Source organism: Scyliorhinus canicula, chromosome 1 (genome assembly GCF_902713615.1).
Source record: "Scyliorhinus canicula chromosome 1, sScyCan1.1, whole genome shotgun sequence".
NCBI lineage: Eukaryota > Metazoa > Chordata > Chondrichthyes > Carcharhiniformes > Scyliorhinidae > Scyliorhinus > Scyliorhinus canicula.
Genome location: NC_052146.1, coordinates 289831150 through 289852230, shown reverse-complemented (window position 1 = coordinate 289852230; position 21081 = coordinate 289831150). Strand labels below are relative to the sequence as shown.

Genomic DNA, 21081 nt, shown 5'->3' with positions numbered 1-21081 from the left:
TGACTGTAGTCTATGACCATCCTATTCTTCTCCCCGGTCTTTACCACCAGAACTTGTGCTCGCCAGGGGCTGTTACTAGCCTCTATTACCCCTTCCTTCAGAAGCCGTTGGACCTCGGACCTGATGAAGACCCGGTCCTGGGCACTGTATCATCTGCTCCTGGTGGCGACAGGTTTGCAATCCGGGGTGAGGTTTGCAAACAAGGACGGGGGATCCACCTTGAGGGTTGCGAGGCTACAGACAGTGAGGGGAGGTATAGGGCCGCCGAATTTAAACGTTAGCCTCTGGAGGTTACACTGGAAGTCTAACCCCAGGAGTGCGGCCGCGCAGAGGTGGGGGAGGACATAGAGTCTGTAATTTTTAAACTCCCTTCCCTGGACCGTGAGGTCCGCTATACAATACCCCGTGATTTCCACCGAATGGGAGCCAGAGGCCAGGGCGATTTTTTGCTTGACGGGATAGACAGGGAGAGCGCAGCGTCTTACCGTGGTAATGTGTACGAAACTCTCCTTGCTCCCGGAGTCCAGTAGGCAGATCGTTTCGTGCCTGTTGAGCAGGACCTTCGTTGTTGCCATAGAGAGGGTGCGGGGCCGAGACTGGTCCAGAGTGACTGAAGCGAGTCGTGGCAGAAAATCGGAATCGTCATCGGGCGGTGCGTAGTCACCGACGCCGGGGTCCTCGGAGCCGATCCAAGATGGCGGCACCCATTGGTCGCACATTGGCAGGGGGTGGACAAAATGGCAGCGCCCATCCCCCGCACGTGGCGTCGGAAGCACAAGGTGGCGACGCCCGGAGGCCGCACATGGCGTTGGGGGATGGGGGCAGAGAGGTTTGCGGGCCGCACAGGGCCCTTGGAGATTGGGGGGGGGGGGGGCGGAGTCCCGGAGTCCCGTGGTCGCTGCCCAGGACCGTAGCGACTGCCTTGGCCTGGCAGACGGACAGAAAGTGGCCTTTCTTCCCGCAGCCCTTGCATGTTGCTGATCGGGCTGGGCAACGCAGTCAGGAGTGTTTCACCTGGCCGAAACAGTGTGGCCCAGCGGATTTTTCGGGGCGTCTTGCGGCGCAGACCTTGGGTGAGTCCAAGTCCGTGGGGGAGAGGGAGGCTGAATTCCACGCTGCACAGTGGGCCGCCGCGCGGTCGGGGACGTATGAGCGGGTGTTTCTGTTCGCGACATCTAGGGAGTGAACGAGGGCCCGTGCCTCCGTGGGGCTCAAGGTTTCCCTTTCTAATAGTCTCTGGCAGATCTGTGGGGACTGCATGCCCGCAACAAAAGCATCTCAGATGAGGAGTTCAGTGTGCTCATTAGCAGACACTTGTGGGCAGCCGCAGTTCCTCCCCAGTACGAGGAGTGCACGGTAAAAACTGTCCAACGACTCACCAGGGATTTGCTGCCTCGTAGCCAGTAAGTGCCGAGCGTAAACTTGATTTACCGGCCGGATGAAGTGTCCTTTGAGCAGTTCCACGGCTGCATCGTAGTCGGTGTGTCCTCGATGAGCGTATAGATGGCACTGCTGACGCACGAGTGGAGGATATGTAGCTTCTGCTCCCTCGTCGGTACGTTTTCTGCCGTACTGACCTAGCTGTTAAAACAAGCCAGCCAGTGCTTGAATGTGGCTGCTGCATTAGCTGCATGGGGGCTGAGTCGCAGACACTCCGGCTGGATGCGGAGCTCCATCCTTTAAAACCTGTAGATTAAATTGATGCGCGATCAATAACCACTGAAACGAAGGAGTAGTCCGAATTGAAGGCTTTAATCTACAAGATGGTTCCACAGCAGCTTGAGTACAGAAAGAACGATGGCTGATGGGAAACACGGGTTCTTATATCCTGCCTCATTGGGCGGAGCTACCTTCGTCTTGACCAATGAGGAAGCAGCACTTGGGCCAATGAGCAGCGAGCCTTCTCCACCAATAGTAGCTCACACTGCCAGGTACCGTAGTACCTCTAGTCATACTACCACAACCAGCACACCATCTAAATAGATCACGACATGCAGAAACCCACGCAAGATGTTCTCCATTACACGTTGAAATATAGCACAGGCAGAGGACCCCTGAAAGGCAACCAGGTGTACTCCTAAAGTGCTCTGTGTGTATTTACTGTAATATATTTTTGGGAGGCTGCATCCAACTGATGGCGCAGTGGTATTGTCCCTGGATTAGTAATCCAGAGACCCAGCATAATGCTCTGGTGACCCAGGTTCAAATCCTGCCACGACTGATGGGAAAATTTGAATCTGGAATTAAAATTCTAATGATTACTGCGATTGCCCTTCAGGGAAGGGAATCTGCTGTCCTTACCTGGTCTGGCCTACATGTCACTTCAGACCCACAGCAATGTGGTTGACTCTGGCCTGGTAAGTCATTCAGTTCAAGAGCAAGTAGGGATGGGCAATAAATGCTTGCGAAGCCCACATCCTATGAAATAATTTTTTGCAGCAAGGTAGCATTGTGGATAGCACAATTGCTTCACAGCTCCAGGGTCCCAGGTTTGATTCCGGCTTGGGTCACTGTCTGTGTGGAGTCTGCACATCCTCCCCGTGTGTGCGTGGGTTTCCTCCGGGTGCTCTGGTTTCCTCCCACAGTCCAAAGATGTGCAGGTTAGGTGGATTGGCCGTGATAAATTGCCCTTCGTGTCCAAAATTGCCCTTAGTGTTGGGTGCGGGGTTACTGGGTTATAGGGATAGGGTGGAGGTGTTGACCTTGGGTAGGATGCTCTTTCCAAGAGCTGGTGCAGACTCGATGGGCCGAATGGCCTCCTTCTGCACTGTAAATTCTATGATATCGAGTTTAGTGAATGAACATCCACCTGTCAATTTTGCATAAAGATCCTCAATGCGATGCATGGGGCAATGATCCAACGTTGAAGCCGTATCTGGAGGTTTGGGGTGGGGCCTTGCCAGCCACTCTGGAGGTTTGGGGTGGGGCCTTGCCAGCCATTCCTGAGGTTTGGGGTGGGGCCTTGCCAGCCACTCTGGAGGTTTGGGGTGGGGCCTTGCCAGCCACTCTGGAGGTTTGGGGTGGGGCCTTGCCAGCCATTCCTGAGGTTTGGGGTGGGGCCTTGCCAGCCATTCCTGAGGTTTGGGGTGGGGCCTTGCCAGCCATTCCTGAGGTTTAGGGTGGGGCCTTGCCAGCCATTCCTGAGGTTTGGGGTGGGGCCTTGCCAGCCATTCCTGAGGTTTGGGGTGGGGCCTTGCCAGCCATTCCTGAGGTTTGGGGTGGGGCCTTGCCAGCCATTCCTGAGGTTTGGGGTGGGGCCTTGCCAGCCATTCCTGAGGTTTGGGGTGGGGCCTTGCCACCATTCCTGAGGTTTGGGGTGGGGCCTTGCCAGCCATTCCTGAGGTTTGGGGTGGGGCCTTGCCAGCCACTCTGGAGGTTTGGGGTGGGGCCTTGCCAGCCATTTCTGAGGTTTGGGGTGGGGCCTAGCCAGCGATTGGGAGAAGCTGCAGTGTTATTCTGTGATATCTCAGGATCCGGCCTTGCCGACTTCTTCGGGTCCCATGGTGCGAACCACCCCTGAGCCGGCAGGGATCGCGCCTTGTTTCCTGCTGGAGACAGCAATTAGAAATTTTGGGAGCGGACTGAACTCCGAGTCTCTGGCTATGCGGGAGCAAACTGTGATGTGGGTGCAAAATCCGACGGGAGTTGCAAAATGAGGATCCCACCTGCAAAATCTTGTCAAATTCACCCCTCCTGTCGGTGACTTAACGAGGCTCCTGCCCAGAACGGTCGGGAACCTCATTTAAATATAATCTCACCATAGGGCTTCCCCACCATATGATATCCCTCCCTCGCTCACGTGACCTCACTTCACGAAGTTTACACCAGATTTTTAAAAACTGGAACGAGGTAAGTATTGCCCTTGGGCGAGAGGAACATGTCCAGGCAGTACCTTGGTACTGCCCTCTGGCAGCATGGCACTGCCACCTTTACCCAGTCACCTGGGGCAGTGCCAGAGGCACTGTCAAGGAGGGTCCCTCAATTGGGATGGGTTTCACTTATCGATGGGTGGGAGTGCCTTCCTTCTGTCTGTGTTGGGGGAGGGGAATTCTCCTTGTGCATGTGTTGTGGGGGGGGGGGGGGGGGGGTGGTCTGCATGCATGCGGGGGTGGGGTTCTTTGTTTTAGAATCTCAAAATCCTACAGTGCAGAGGAAGTTATCCGGCTCCCCGAGTCTGCACTGAACCTCCGAAAGAGCACCCTACCTCGGCCCACTCTCCCGCCCCATCCCCTTAACCCTGTAACCTCACATAACCTTTGGACCCTAAGGAACAGTTTGGAATGGCCAATCCACTGAAGCTGCACATCTTTGTGACAGTGGAAGGAAACCGGAGCACCCGGAGGAAATCTGCGCAGACACTGGGAGAATGTGCAGACCCCGCACAAGGAGTCATCGAAGGTCAGAAGCCGGGTCCGTGGAGCTGTGAGGCAGCGGTGCTAACCACTGTGCCACCGTGCCATTTGTTCCTTGAGAGCAATGTGGTCATATTGATCAGCCGAGACGATTGTGTTAAGTTCTGGGATATGGTGTTAGTGAGCCCTTCAGTCGAGGGGTTTATCCTGTATCCTGTAACCTGGCTGAACCCAATTTGCATGCAAGTGACACTACTCTGATCCAACTGGTTTAATTCTCATCTGTTATCTCAGGTAGCTTGCAAAGTGCCTGCAACAGTAGTAGACTCACCAAATCTAAGGGCATTTAAGTGGTCACTGGATAGACATATGGATGAAAATGGAATAGTGTAGGTCAGATAGGCTTCAGATGGTTTCACGGGTCGGGCCGAAGGGCCCGTACTGCGCTGTAATGTTCTATGTTCTAATTACCGCTGCCAGCCCATGGCTGATATCGCCCCATTGTTTAACTTGGATAATGTCTCTTAGACTCTTGCTATGAATATATTTTCTACTTATAAAGGTACATCTGCTAGGTTAAGATGACCAGCAAAAGGAAAGTCTTGTAACAAGCTAACAGATCTGAAATTCTACTGAGAGACACACCAGTAACCAGTTTTTCCATCTTAAATTTAATTCTTTCCAATCAGTTGACCACTCTGAGTTGCATATTGCAGGAAAGGTCACTTTTTTGTGTGTCAATCACTTCCTGGAAAACCTCATGTTCATTAGGCAATGATGCCGAATGAAGGCAAAATTCAACTTTTGCACCATTAATTTCTCTGTCTTTTCTTTAACATATAGGTCCTCCACAGGACCGGTTAAGGCATAACATATCTCGCCCCTTCCATCCCAAATCCGAGCCAGCTTTTCCTAAATGCAGTACTTGTGTTGCCTTTTTATCACTGGGTGAGGAATATTTTGTGGAGAGCAACCTTCTGAGTTCTTGACTGTTCAACTAATGACTGCATTCTGCGTGCTGGTCTTAGACTGAAACACTATTTTGCACCCATCAAGTTGCGATCACTTTTTGGGCACTTTCCAGGACCCCCTTCTGACTGGGGATACCCTCCCTTAAGGCCCTGTGATCTCTGTATCTCCCTCTCACTCCGGCCCATCACCTCTCGTTCTGGCCCATCCCCTGAGACCCCATTCACGCCCCCCCCCCCCCCCCCCCCCCCCCCCCCCCCCCCCCAACGTGACTCCCCAGGCCTTCCTTATCCTTCCCTTCCTGGGACCCCTGACACATACCTGGGTATCTGATTCCTGGGACTAAGTCTCGGGCAGTTCCCAACCATCCTTAAAATTCAGCCTCTTGAGGTTTTTTTCCTAATGTCCGTCTGCACATGCATACAGAAAACAAAGTCCAGGGCAGCACGGTGGCCTAGTGGTTAGCACAACCGCCTCACGGCGCTGAGGTCCCAGGTTCGATCCCGGCTCTGGGTCACTGTCCGTGTGGAGTTTGCACATTCTCCCCGTGTCTGCGTGGGTTTCGCCCCCACAACCCAAAAAAAAATGTGCAGAGTAGGTGGATTGGCCACGCTAAATTGCCCCTTAATTGGAAAAAATAATTGGGTAATCTAAATTTATTAAAAAAAACAAAGTCCGACACATATGCTTTGTTTTTTTGTTATTGTTCTGAAACTTGTGCCTTTTAGTTACCAACCTACCATTCAGTGGAAATAGTTCTTCTCTATTTCTTCATCAAAACATATTTAAATTTTGAACAAATCTCCAAATAAAATAGAAAAGGCTGGAAATAATCAGCAAATCAGGCAGTATTTGTTGAGAGAGGAATGATTTAATGGTTTAAATCAATCACCTTACATCAGAACTGAACTTCCCATTAATCACTATTGTTTTCTATTCTTTCATCAACTTCCTATTGTGCTGCCTTTAATGCAATGGGCACAATTTATTGCCCTCCCCATGCTGTTTGGAGTCGGAGGGGCATTCAATCAGGTGGGAATTCTGCCACCTTCCTGCCTCCATCACAATTAAGGCCTTCCTGCACCCATCAAGTTGAGCCCTTTGACTGGGCAATTAATGTTCACCTTGAGGGCCTCTCACTACCTCTGCTGCGTTCAACCCAAGGGTGGGTGAGATGTAGAGAGTGTGACGCGCAAACCTGGTGTGGGTTGCTTGTGGGCTTCTGGGGTGCGCTCCCGTTTCAAAGGCATGGTGGAGGGACCTGACATCAGGAAGAGGGGCACTGCTGAGAGCCAACCTCTTCCCTTGGGAACCCACATTCCCCCCCCCCCCCCCCCCCCCCCCTCCACAAACCACAACTCTGTCCCCATCGCCTAGACCTTGGACAGGTGGTCCTGTTGTCCAATAGATCTGCTGGCTTACGATTGGACAACAGTTCCCACAGGTAGGGAAGGCCTGAGTGCATTAATGCAGAGGATCTTCCCTAAAAGAGGTAGTGAGGGGCTCTCGGTGACTCACCACATGATGGGTGTGCTCCACCCCATCCACTGCATTTAATACTGCTCAGTGGGTCTTAATTTTATCAACCAGCCTTCTATGTGACAAAGACCTTTGCGAAAGTCCACGTACACAACATCCATTGCGCTTCCTTTTTCCGTTATTCCTTCAAAGAGTTGTTTCAATTTGTCAGTTGTGACTTGTAATTCGCAGATCCATTGGAAGTGAGCTAAAAATTCCGGGAAAGTCAACAAGTATTTGCTTCTGGCTCAATAAGCCCAAGAAGACTGAATGGTCAATCAAGCCAGTTCAAAGGCATGGTTGTGTTTTTGGTGCCTAGAATTACTCAGTGACTCACTGTTCATATCTCATCCAAGTCGTTAGTGCTCACAATTGATATTTCAACCATGCTTAATCTGATTAGTTTGTCAGACCAAACTTCCTGGCTTATCTGTGGATCAGCAGCGTTGCACATAACTAGCAAACAGCCTGGTTGCAGCTGATAGCCTGTGCTCTCGTAGGTAATCTTTGCATAAGTTTTGATTTACTAGCCTTTTCTATTTGGGAGTTTAACTGCCTACTCCAGTCGAAGTCAGTCCTGGTACAGTGTTACGAAACATTATTTTCAAAAACGTGCAGATTTTATTGTGGTTTTCGTTTCATGTATTTGAAGCTTTTTGAATTTTCTGGACCAGTTAATTAAAATTTGCAGGCTTGAATTAAAAACGGTATTCTGTCCGAAGAAGACGAAGAGCTGCTAATAAACTTGGAACATGTTTATATATCTGTAAGAAGCAATGCCACATATATCTGAAAATTATTGACCAATTTGGCATTGTTTTAAGAGAATTCCAATATCGGTATTATTTTGCCTAAGCAAGGTTGATGAAAGGTTTCTACTGTAATCTATAAGAAAACTAGATTTTTCATTTACACAAATAATGAATCATTTACTTCGTACTTTAAACGAGGCCTGGCATGCTTTTGCAGTGGCATTTCATGGAGGCATAAAATAGCTCACTGACTAAAATAAATTACTAACCTAGGTAATCTCTTTATTTGCCTGGCTATTTGAACCAAGTAAGAAGTCTTACAACACCAGGTTAAAGTCCACCAGGTTGGTTTCAAATCACTAGCTTTCGGAGCAGTGCTCCTTCCTCAGGTTAACAATTGCTAGGCAGAAATGTTCCCTTCCAGTCGGGGAACACTTCAGCAGTCAAGGTCATTCAACCTCTGATCTCCAGGTAAGCATTCTCCAAGGCAGCCTTCAGGACGCGCGACAACGCAGAATCGCCGAACAGAAATTTATAGCCAAGTTCTGCACACATTAGTACGGCCTCAACTGGGACCTTGGATTCATGTCACATTACATTCATCCCCCACCATCTGGCCTGGGCTTGTGAAATCCTACCAACTGTCCTGGCTTGAGACAATTCACACCCCTTTATCCTGGGATTGCCCCTATCTCTGGATCTGTAAAGACTTAATTACCTGCAAATACTCGCATTCAAAGCATTGTCTTGCATCTTTGACTTTGTCTGTATATATGTTTCTGGAACCTATCTCTTCATTCACCTGAGGAAGGAGCAGTGCTCTGAAAGCTAGTGATTTGAAACAAACATATTGGACTTTAACCTGATGTTGTAAGACGTCTTACTCTGCTCACCCCAGTCCAACGCTGGCATCTCCACATCTTATTTGAACCATGGCAGGGCTGGACTCTCCTGCATGTATTGGGAGTTGACATTCATCTCTGACAGTGCACAAAGAAATATAAGTTGAAATAAATTAGAGTAGAGTAAGAGACGACCCAAAGGTGTAACCACACCAACGTTGCATTGGTAACAATGCTGAACATGCAGAGACTGTCGGTGTTTGCCATCTCTGAACGAACACAGCAGAAAGGGGGAGGGTGAACAGACAGAGGTCTAGTACACATAGGTACTAATGACCTAGGCAGGAAGAGTGACAAGGTCCTGCAGAAGGTGTTCAGGGAGTTAGTCAGTAAGCTAAAAAGCAGGACCTCTGGGCTTGTAATCTCAAGATTACTCCTGTGCCTCTGTGCCAGAGGCTAGCAATAGGAGGGTAGTGCAGCTAAACACATGGCTAAACCAGTGGTGCAGGAGGGAGGGTTTCAGATTTCTGGACCATTGCGATCTCTTCCGGGGCAGGTGGGACCTGTACAAGGACGAGTTGCATCTAAACTGGAGGGGCACCAATATCCTGACTGGGAGGTTTGCTAGTGTCACTCGGGAGAATTTAAACTAGTACGGCAGGGGGATGGGAACCAGAGCGCTAGATTAGAAGGTGCAATAACTGAAGGGGAAATAGAGAACTAAAATAAGGGAACAACATCGCCCTCAGGCAGAGCAAAAGTGTGAGAAGGGAGGTAGTCAATGCAGGGCTGAGGGTATTGTACCTTAATGCGCGCAGTATACGAAACAAGGTAAATGAGCTTGTTGCGCACATTGAAATTGGCCGGTACGGTGTTGTGGGCATCACAAGGATGTGGCTGCAAGGGGATCAGGGCTGGGATCTAAATATACAAGGATATGTGTCCTATTGAAAGGACAGGCAGATGGGCAAAGGGGGCGGGGTGGAATTGTTAGTGTGGAATAGAGTTAAATCGATAGCAAGGAGCGATATATGATCTAAAGGCATAGAATCTCTTATGGGTAGAGTTGAGGAATTGCAAAGGTAAAAAGATCCTGATGGGAGTTATGTACAGGCCCCCGAACAGTAGTCAGAATGTGGGGCAGAAAATAAATCAGGAGATAGAGAAAGCATGTAAAAAAAGGCAATATCACAATAACCATGGGGGACTTCAATATGCAGATGGACTGGGAAAATCAGGTTGGTAGTGGATCCCAATAAAAGGAATTTGTGGAATGTTTAAGAGAGGTTTTTTTTGTTGCAGCTTGTGACAGAGCCCACTAGGGAACAGACAATTCTGGATTTGGTGATATTTAATGAGGCAGACTTGATTATGGATCTTAAGGTGAAGGAACCCTCAGGGAGCAGTGACCACAATATAATAGAATTTACCCTGCAGTTTGAGAGGGAGAAGCCGGAATCAGATGTAACAGTATTACAATTAAATAAGGGTAACTACAAACACATGAGGGAGGAGCTGGCCAGAGTTGATTGGAAAAGGAGCCGAGCAGGGAAGACAGTGGAACAGCAATGGCAGGAGTTTTTGGGGGTTATTAGGGAGGCACAGCAGAAATTCATCCCAAGGAGGAGGAAACATGCTAAGGGGAGGACAAGGCATCCATGGTTGATGAGGGATGTCAAGGACAGCATAAAAGCAAAAGAAAACGCATGCAAAGTGGCGAGGATTAGTGAGAAGCCAGAGGATTGGGTAGCCTTTAAAAGTGAGCAGAGGACAACTAAAAAGCAACAAGGGGGGGAGAAGATGAATAATGAGTGGAAACTAACTAGTAATATAAAAGAAGATAGGAAGAGTTTTTTTCAATATATAAAAGGTAAGAGAGAGGCAAAAATAGACATTGAACCACTGCAAAATGTGGCTGGAGAAGTGATAATAGGATACAAAGAAATGGCAGAGGAACTGAATAGTTACTTTGCATTAGTCTTCACGGTGGCCGACACCAGTGGGATGCCAGAGCCCCAGGAGAATCGGGGTAGAGGTGAGTGCAGTGGCCACCACTAAGGAGAAGGTTCTGGGGAAACTGAAAGGTCTGAAGGTGGATAAGTCACCTGGACCAGATGGACTATACTCCAGGATTCTAAAGATATAGCTGAGGAGATTGTAAGGGGCCATGGTGTTAAGGGTACGATCGTGGCATGGATAGAGGATTGGCTGACTGGCAGAAGGCAGAGAGTGGGGATAAAGGGGTCTCTGCCAGGATGGCAGCTGGTGACCAGTGGTGTACCTCAGTGGCCTATGCTGGGACCACAACTTTTCATAACATACATTTATGATCTGGAAGAAAGAACTGAAGGCACTGTTGCTAAGTTTGCAGATGATACAAAGATCTGTAGAAGGACAAGTAGTATTGAGGAAGCAAGGGGGCTGCAGAAAAATTTGTACAGGCAGGTAGAGTGGGCAATGAAGTGGCAGATGAAATACAATGTGGAAAAGTGTGAGGTTATGCACTTTGGAAGGAGGAATTTAGGCATAGACTATTTTTTAAATGGGGAAATGCTTCGGAAATCAGAAGCACAAAGGGACTTGGGAGTCCTTGTTCACGATTCTCTTAAGGTTAATGTGCAGGTTCAGTCGACAGTTAGGAAGGCAAATGCAATGTTAGCATTCATGTCATGGGGGCTAGAATACAAGACCAGGGATGGACTTCTGAGGCTTGTATAAGGCCCTGGTCAGACCCCATTTGGAGAATTGTGAGCAGCTTTGGGCCCTGTATGTAAGGAAAGATGTGCTGGCCTTGGAAAGGGTCCAGAGGAGGTTCACAAGAATAATGGCTGGAATGAAGAGCTTGTTGTATGAGGAAAGGTTTAGGACTCTGGGTCTGTACTCTTTGGAGTTCTGAATGATGAATGGGGATCTTATTGAAACTTACAGGATACTGCGAGGCCTGGATAGAGTGGATGTGGAAAGGATATTTCCACTTGTAGGAAAAACTAGAACCAGAGGACACCATCTCAGACTGAAGGGCAATCCTTTCAAACAGAGATGAGGAGGAATTTCTTCAGCCAGAGGGTGGTGAATCTGTGGAACTCTTTGCCCCAGAAGGCTGCGGAGACCAAATCACTGAGTGTCTTTAAGACAGAGATAGATAGGTTCTTGATTATTAAGGGGATCAGGGGTTATGGGGAGAAGGCAGGAGAATGGGAATGAGAAAAATATCAGCCATGATCGAATGGTGGAGCAGACTTGATGGACCGAGTGGCCTAATTCTGCTCCTATGTCTTGTGGTCATTACTCCAGTGAACCTGGCGGCAACTTTGGGAGTCTGCACATGCACAGATTAATACCGAACATAAGGAATATGAGCAGGAGTAAACCACACGGCCCTTTGGGCCTGCACCGCCATTCAATGTGATTGTATCTGATCTTGGGTTTCCCTGGTTCCCCAATCCCAGCCTTGAATGTATTCAATGATGGAGCATCAACAACCCTTTTTGGGTGGAGAATTCCATGGAGTCACAACCCTTTGAGTAAAGAAATTGCTCCTCGCCTCTCTCCCAAATGATAAGCCCCTTATCCTGGGATGGTGCACCTGTTCTTTAGATTCCGTAACTATTGAAAACCATCTCAGCGCTCACCGTATCAAGCCACTTCAGAAATGTGTAGGTTTCGAGGAGATTGCCTCTCATTCTTCTAAACTCCAGAGGATATAAACCCAATTTACTCAGCCTCTCATCATAGGTCAACAACCTTTTCCTGGGGACCAATTTAATGGATGTTTGTTGTATCGCCTCCAAAGGAAGTATATCCTTTGGAGACCAAAAACCCACACAGTACTCCAGATGTGGTCTCACCAATACTCTTCATCAGAAGTCACCAAAATGATCCTACACTTCTCCAGAGGGTGAACTTATAGGTTCCGCCAGAGGCTATCCTTGCACAATCATGACTTGGACAAACGTCTGCTATTAATCTCACTAGAAACACATGAAAATGTTGCATGTTGCTCAATGAACTGTAATTGGATTTTTTTAAGTGTAATATCTTAATGACTGCTTAACACCTCAACTTGCCTTGAAAACAAATTTTGCATTTGTGGTATGTAAGGATTTCCCATCGTGATAAAGTTCCATATTTTTCCATAATATTTTTAAAAATTTGTTTATTTTAGCTATTATCTTAATCCAAATCATAATAATTCATCAGAAAATTTAAATTATCAGTGAAGTGATTCAGTGCTTTTAACTTCATGGTTTGCTGCCTGTGAGAATACTTCAATACGATTGGCTGCTTCCACTCCCTTGATGACATTACTGTAGCTGTACCCCTGGAGATCCCCTTGACTTGGTACCAGATTTAAAACTCTTGTTGGGAATCCTCTCTACAGCGATCTCTAGGTCTTTGGGATAGTTTTCTTTGAGGTCAATGCCGAGCATTGTCGCTTTGGTAAAATCCAGCCCAAAATCCACTTTAACTGTCGTATGAAAAGTTACAACAACAACCATGATGTATGAACAGCCCCATATCTGGCGATAATAACGCCTGCTTTTATAACCTAAAAATCATAATGGGGACCGCCAAGTTTGTCAGAACTAGCACATGAGGTGAATACACAGCAGCCGGCAAGCAGTTGCGAAGTATATTACACAGAAATTCTGACGTACTCAGAACAAGGTGTAAAAAGCAATTAAGTACAGTAGTGTATCAGAGGATAGTGATATGTTAAGTACCGAGAAGAAATAATGTGGATTGTTTTGTTCTTCCATCTAATTATTTGGTGCTATGAGGAGTAATATAATTACTATGGTGGTTATGTATACACATGGCTGAATGCAAAATGCTGCTTTCTTTGAAAATTATTTCATCCTTTCCAATAAGACTGATTGATTGCTTGTTCAGCAACGGATGTCATTATGCAAATTACATCGTTTTTGATGAAGTTCTCATTACTTTCCATTGTGCAGATCAACAAAGTTCATTTAACTTGGTTCAGATACGTAAACACAACGTTGGATAGTTAGGTGAAGTGTTTTTTGTCTTCCAGATCTGTGAAGACCAATATGGTGAGGATGATGATATATGCAGCAATCTTTCACTTCATCCTGAAGAGTCTCTAGTCATCCAGAGCAAAGCCTCCTACGTTCTACTTCTCTACACTGCCGTGTTGACCATCTTGTCCATACCTCCGTCAGTTTTGCTTGGTGCCTGGTCCGATCAAGCCGGTCGCAAGCTTGGAATGATATTGCCCAGTATTGGTGCATCAATTGGTGGGGCTGTATTCATAGTAATTGTGCAGGTTAAAGGCATGTCTGTCTACTGGTGCATTTTTGCCTCCGCGTTAATTGGGATCTTCGGAAATTATGTTGCCATTTTCCTCAGTGTCTTCAGTTATATGGCTGACATCACGAATGATGGTAACCGCACCATGCGTATTGGGATTGTACAGTCCATGATCTCTATTGGGGGAACTGTTGGCTATCTGTTGAGCGGATGGCTGCTTCAGAATTATACCTTCACACATGTTTTTGGTGTGTATTGTGGCTGCCAAGTGGTATCTATTTTCTATGTAGTGCTGTGGTTGCAGGAGTCAAATTGTGGTGCTGGAAGGAAGCACCTAACTGGTGAAATAGCTCCTGCAGCTAATGAGAGGATCTTGAACAAAATCACCTTTTCATACTGCTCAAGAACCTGGGAAACCTTTTCGAAGGTCCGAGGAGGACAGGACCGATTGAAGCTCTACCTGATTTTCCTCAGTGTCTTCTTGATGTATGTTTGCGGTACAGGTAAGTTGCAAATATATACAGTGGGCAGGATACTCCATCCAGCTGCACCCGCTTTCTGGGGCAGCCCCCCCCCCCCCCCCCCCACCATCCTCCCTTCTGGCAGCCGGCCAATGGGTTTTCCCATTGTGGGCACCCCCACACCGTCAGGAAATCCGTGGGCGTGAGTGCACTGCTGGCAAAATAGAGGATCCCGCTGATGGAGAATCAAGCCCATTGTATCTCTTATTTTTGTTTGGGATGTCCTGGTGACTGAACATCAAAATGTCAGAGTTTGTGCTTTGAGCTCTTCTGGCTTCTGGCACTTATCTCATCAGCCTTGGTAACTGGTAATGATGGCACGGTAGCACAGTGGTTGGCACTGCTACTTCACAGCACCAGGGACCCGGGTTCAATTCCTGCCTTGGGTGACTGTGTGGAGTTTGCACGTTCTCCAGTATCTGCGTGGGTTTCCTCCCACAGTCCAAAGATGTGCTGTTAGGTGGATTGGGCATGCTAAACGTCTCCTAGGAGGGGTCAAGGGGATAGGGTGGGGGATTGGGCCTTGGTGGGGTGCTCTTTCAGAGAATCGGTGCAAACGCAATGGGCCGAATGGCCTCCTTCTGTACTGTAGGAATTCTGTGATTCTTATTTTTTTTAACTCTTTCTTTTTAATTGTTTCTTTTCCAGCTTCTACTAATTCTACTACCAATAATTGGTTGTACTTTTGGAGGAGGAAACTTGCAGACTTTTTTCCTACCTTGTTTTAAAAGTGTGACTTTTGTTAGGCGGTGTATCAGCCAAGGTTTGTGGTGAAGTCTGTAAGATAACTAAAGCGAGGAAGCTGATGCTTTTGTGGCGGAATTGCAGATTTAAAACCAAAAATGTTCATTATTGTGTTGCTGCGCGATAAATGTGGTTACTAAGCCAGGGACTTGATCTTAGACAGTCTCTGTAACATCATTGCCCGAGTGTTACACCTTTTTGAGAGGCAGAGATTTTAATCTTGGAACCCCTCGGTGTCAGGTTATCAAGTTTGAACACAGAGAAAAAGATCTCTAAAGACAATGCAGCTCCCCGTGGCTCGCTCTCCTGCAAGTCAATAGAGCTCTTGCTGTGAGTCAAGTAAGTCACATTTAAGTCGCCAGTATTCAATGGACAGGTTGGTGAAGGCATGGGAGACTTGTTTTGTTTCATTTAATCAGGGAGGTGGCATTAAATCCCAGTGAATTACATTTAAATTCAATGCAAGTGGTTGATTTTGAGTATTTATAAGATTCCTGCAGATAGTGGGAGAATTTCCCGCTCCTCGCCTTCCCGCCACAGACATCGAGTCATGGAGTTTTACAGTGCAGAAAGAGGCCCTTCAGCCCTTCCTGTCTGTGCTGGCCATCAAGCGCCTATCTATTCTAATCCCATTTTCCAGCACTTGGGCCTTGTATGTTATGCCGTTTTCCCCAGATACTCATCTAAATGCTTCTGAAATGCTGTGCAAGTTCCCGCCTCCACCACAATTTCAGGTAGAGTGTTCCTGCTTCCAACCACACCCTGGGTGAAAAAGCTTTTCCTCAAATCCCCTCTAAATCGCCTGCTCCTGACCGTAAATCTAAGCCCCCTGGCTATTGACCCGGGAAAAGTTTCTTCCTATCCAGATCCTTCATAATTTTGTATGCCTCAACCAGTCCCATCCTCCGCCTTCTCTGCTCAAAGGTGAACAACTCCAGCCTAACCAGTCCCTCTCCATAGCTGGAATGCTTCAGCCCAGGCAGTATCCTGGTGATTGTCCTCTGCACCTTCCTCTAGAGCAATCACTTTTTTAAAATATAAATTTCGAGGACCCAATTCTTTTTTTCCAATTATGGGTCAATTTAGCGTGATCAATTCACCTACCCAGCACACCTACCCAGCACATCTTTTTGGGTTGTGGGAGTGAGACCCATGCAGATACACTAGGGGAATGTGCAAACTCCACACGGACGGTGACCCGGGGCCGGGATCAAACCCGGGTCCTCGGCGCCATGAGGCTGCAGTGCTAACCACTGTGCCGCCCGTCCGCAATCACATCTTTCCTATGGTGTGGCAACCAGAACTGTACACAGTGCTCTAGCCATAGGCCTAACGAGTGTTTTATATTGCTTCATCATAACCTCCCTGCTCTTATATTCTCTGCCTTGGCTAATGAAGGCAGGTGACCCATATGCCGACTTAACCACCTTATCTCCTTGTCCTGCCGCTTTCAGTGGCCTATGGACATGTATCCCAATGTCCCTCTGCTCCTCTGTACTCCCTAGCATCCGACTGTTAATTATGAGCTGTTTTCCCACTGCCAGGAATTTGACTAGCACCGTACTAGTGACTCCCGAGTACATCTGCCACCTTGCCCGATCCAGCCGGCTCCGCAAAATCCAACACGTTGTTTCAGTTTTGTGACTGTTCATGGAACTTAGTCCAGTCTTGGGTAAGGTATAGTTGATTCATACGCAAAACAAGATCCTTTAAATTAAGATGTTTTAAGAATGTTTAGAATTTCACAGTGAAACATGGATGAGGAACAGCACTGAATCCATTGAATTTCCCCCTTTTTGATGTGTGTATCTTAAATGTTTCAAAGACTTTTCCTGCGGCACGGTGGCACAGTGGTTGGCACTGCTACCTCACAGCACCAGGACATGGATTCAATTCCTGCCTTGGGTGACTGTGTGTGTGGAGTTTGCACGTTCTCCCTATATCTGTGTGGGTTTCCTCCGCGTGCTCCAGTTTCTTCCCACCGTCCAAAGATGTGCAGATTAGGTGGATTGACCACGCTAAATTGTCCCTTAGTGCCCAAAGATTTGCAGGTTAGGTTGGGTTATGCGGTGGGCAGGGGAGTGTGGGACTGTGGGAATTCTATACCTGATATCGCGGTCTTTCTTCCTTCTGCTCATCCTTCACAAAATGTTAACCTATTATAAAGCTATACAGGAATATGAATCGCAGTTCAACCAACTGCATGTATCCTGCTATACACCGTCTGTTCATGTGTCTATCCAGATAAGTCTTTAAAGTCGCTAACGTATCTTGTTGTCGGAAAGTATGATATTCTGATAATGTTATGACGTCAATGTTTTTGAATATTTCTATTTCACAGGTGAACAGTCTATTCTGATTTTATATCTGACATACCCGCCACATCACTTTTCAATGGAACTTTTTGGACTATATAATGCAATTAAGATGTTTCTTGGAGTAAGTACACGCCATGTCTTTCAAGTCTGCACGCTGCATACTTGCATTTTATTCTTTTGTTGTGTCATGGGAATGTCCCTTTAAGAAATGTTTGTCTTCTCAAATGGCTGCTGTGATGTCATTGTGTGGGTGGAGCTGGGCTGTGGCTCTGGTTTCTGCTTTCGTTTTTGAGATGGAAGCTGTTGTGTGGTTCTGAGTTTTACTTTCGGTTTAGACTTTTGTCTGCTGTATTCAGACTACAAGGATCTTGGAGTCTCTCTCTGCATGTTTAAAGGTGTCCAGATCACTAGATACTTTAAAAGTGATAACTTTTTTCTGGAAAGAACTCAAACCTACTGTTTTGGGTAAAAGGGTTTTTGTCTGGTTTATGGATGTTGTTCGAGAGACGGAGGCTGAGGGGCGACCTAATAGAAGTTTATGAAATTAGTAGGGGTACAGATAGGGTGAACAGTTGGAGGCTTTTCCCAGGGTGGAAATGAAAATTACAAGGGGCCACGTGTTCAAGGTGAGGGGGGACAGGTTCAGTGGAGATGTGTGGGGTGGTGGCCTGGAATGCATTGCCAAGTGAGGTGGTTGAAGAAGATACGTTAGCGACGTTTAAGACTTGTCTGGATAGACGCATGAACAGACGGGGTATATGCAGTTGGCGAGATGCGACTAGTGTTCCTGTGCTGTATTGTTCTTTGTTAAATATTGCATGAAAAATAATTCTAGCATTGTTGGATGCATTATTTTATTATTTCATGTACGCTGAAAAATTGGTGTTTGCAGACAGGTGTCAGCCTTGGTTGAGTGGGAGTTCTCTTGCCTCATCCCAGCTCCAGCAAGGAACATATAAATCTCAGCTGACAGTCCAGCGCAGTGTGGAAGGAGTGCAGGACTGTCCAAGGTGCTGCCTGTCAGATGAGACGTTACAGCAAGTTCCCACCTGCCCCTTCCTGTGGAGGCAAAGGATTCTGTGGCACTAGAGGGAGCAGAGTAGGGCCCGTTCTGCTGGTGTCCTGGCCAGCATTTGTACCTCAGCAAACATCATTTGAAACAAATTGGCTAATTAGTTTATTGCTATTTATTGGATTGTGGTGCATGAAAACTGGCTTCTGCCATCAGTGACTATGCTTCAAATATACCTCATTGGCTGTGAAGTACTTTGGGAAGTCACTCACGTTGTGAAAGGTGTTAACATAGAATCATAGAATTTACAGTGCAGAAGGAGGCCATTCGGCCCATCGAGTCTGCACCGGCTCCTGGAAAGAGCACCCTACCCAAGGTTAACACCTCCACCCTATCCCCATAACCCAGTCACCCCACCAAACACTAAGGGCAATTTTGGACACTAAGGGCAATTTATCATGGCCAATCGACCTAACCTGCACATCTTTGGACTGTGGGAGGAAACCGGAGCACCAGGAGGAAACCCACGCACACACTGGGAGGATGTGCAGACTCCTATTATAATTGACACTGGTTGATCAACCAATGTTCCTTTGCAACATCGCTGGTCTGCCTCATACTAGTCAAACAAGTTTGATTTTTGGCTCTACTGCCTTTTGATGGTTCCTGGAAGATGAGCTGAACTGTGTGTTTTATCCCTCTCTATCCCATTTTAAATGTGCATGCAGTTAGCCCGGCGCTGTCAACCCTGACGCAGTAAAACATGCACGCAAAATTTGTTCCTAGTTTGTCCCATGTGGTGCTGTCTATCTCAATACAGTCGTTTCCCATTTACAGCAGATTCAGAATTTCACTGGGCCAGAGGCGTTGGACCTTCTGCCCTCAGTCAAGGTTGTAATGGTTTAAATATATTTAAGGGTTTTTTCGCTCTGAGTCGCTGTGGGTAAAGACCAAGTAGAAGGAAATTGCCTCCTTCAGATGGGAAAAAATCAGCCGAGAAATCTGGCTTGCATCTTCAAAGTGCATTCACTTGTGAACATGTCTTTTGACGGAAGCTGGTCTGTATGACGTGGGGGAGCCAAAGAGGAGGACTTGACAAACTTTCTTGATTTGAAAATCGAAGAAAGACATATTTTGAATTGCATGGTGGAAAAACCCACATTGAACCCTTTTTTTAAAGCTTGCTTCTGTTCTACGTGCGGAACTGCCTAATTTCCCAGTCAAATATTGATCCCAGGTGGGACATGTTACTTGAAATTCTTTATTGTAGTTTTTTATAACCCTCACATGGACCACAGGGGATCGCTGATTGACCTCCCAGTGTGCTTCGCAGAATATGAGTTCCTGTGTTGAGCGGGTAGAGGCCTGTCCAATAGTGGTTCACCAGGCGGGGCCTTAAATATTGACTCCCAGATCCGGACCAGAGTTCCCGAGAGTCCCGGGTTGATACATTTGTTTTGTATGCCACAGCTGCGGCCTTATTTGTGTTGGAGATTAAATCCACTTTGCCTTTTAGCCTAGAATTATTACATTGGCGAGGAGAGTGGCATTAACTATGTTACAATCCAGAGAAAATTGCCCAACCTAGACCTCAAGAAGGCTACAGAAATAGCTTTATCCCTTGGGAATGCCGAGAATGGTGCGTAAGAACTTCAGGAGTGACAGATAATAGCACCTTGAGGTTGGGGGAGAAGCCAGCATATCCGGGGAATGCATCTACATACCTCACCCACCATCAACCTAACATACCAAAAGGGCATCCTGGCATTCCCAAAAATGGCCGGATAACCCCTGAGGTACCTGGGAAACCTCCCCGGAGGATCACTCTTGTCAGCTGCTGGGATTCGGTCGGTGCTCTTGAAGGGCACGACCCAGGCAAGGCTGCCAGAATCAGCAGTACGCATGCCACCCAGGTCAGAAGCCAAAGCCACCTCCTCTCCATGCCTTGCAAGTATACAGCCCTCCGAGGATGAAACAATGCAGTTAAACTGTTTCGTTGCTACCAAGGTCGCCCCGATAAGGATAAGACTACTTATCCATGGTCATTCCTTAGAGATGGAGTTGAATATGGGAACTGCCAACTCCTTCATTGAGAAGCATTCCAGCGTGTCCAGACGGGTATTCTGCCCTTAGACCTAAAGGATATCAGGGCCAGACTAGCCACATGCATGAGAGAACCTTTGAAGATTATGGGAACCACTAAGAACTCGGTAGCTTATGGACAGCAGTCGGTATGACTTCCATTCCTAATCGTGCGAGGACCAGGACCTAGACTCATGGGCAAGGATTGGTTCTAGAAGATCCAACTGGACTTAAATTGGGAATCGGGGGGGATTGTACAAGGTTACCACAAATACCCCAAAGTATTTCAAGAGGGCCTCGGTTAAATAAAAGGGGTGAGGGCCAAGATCTATGTGGAAATCAATGGCTAACAAAATATTTTGGGTTTGAGCAGTCCCATGCTCTTGGCTTCAGTGACGGAAATCAAACAGTTGGAAGACCTCTGGATAATACAGGAAGTAATGTTCACAGAGTGGGCTGCACCAGTGGTCCCCGTACTCAAGGCCGACAAGTTAGTCTGCCTGCCTCGGTGGAGATTACAAACTTAGTGAACAAAGCCTCTTGACAGGATTGGAACCCCATATGATGCAAGGGGGAGGTTTGTTTGTATGTCGAATTGGCAGATGGTCAAACCTTCATGAAACTGGATATGAGCCATGCCTACCTCCAGCTCTAACTAGATGAAACATCCAGAAAGAATGTCACAAATACCATCCAT

General features: G+C 47.2%; 1 protein-coding gene across 1 annotated transcript in view; it reads left to right on the top strand.

Annotated features, from left to right (window-relative positions):
- The window catches only part of zgc:174356 (uncharacterized protein LOC100137120 homolog), a 113587-nt gene that overhangs the window by 4373 nt on the left and 88133 nt on the right, over positions 1 to 21081 (top strand). Inside the window, exons 2-3 of the mRNA XM_038815000.1 lie at positions 13472 to 14210; positions 17314 to 17411. Coding sequence (XP_038670928.1) covers positions 13472 to 14210; positions 17314 to 17411 — 837 coding nt within the window. The remainder of the gene's footprint in view (positions 1 to 13471; positions 14211 to 17313; positions 17412 to 21081) is intronic.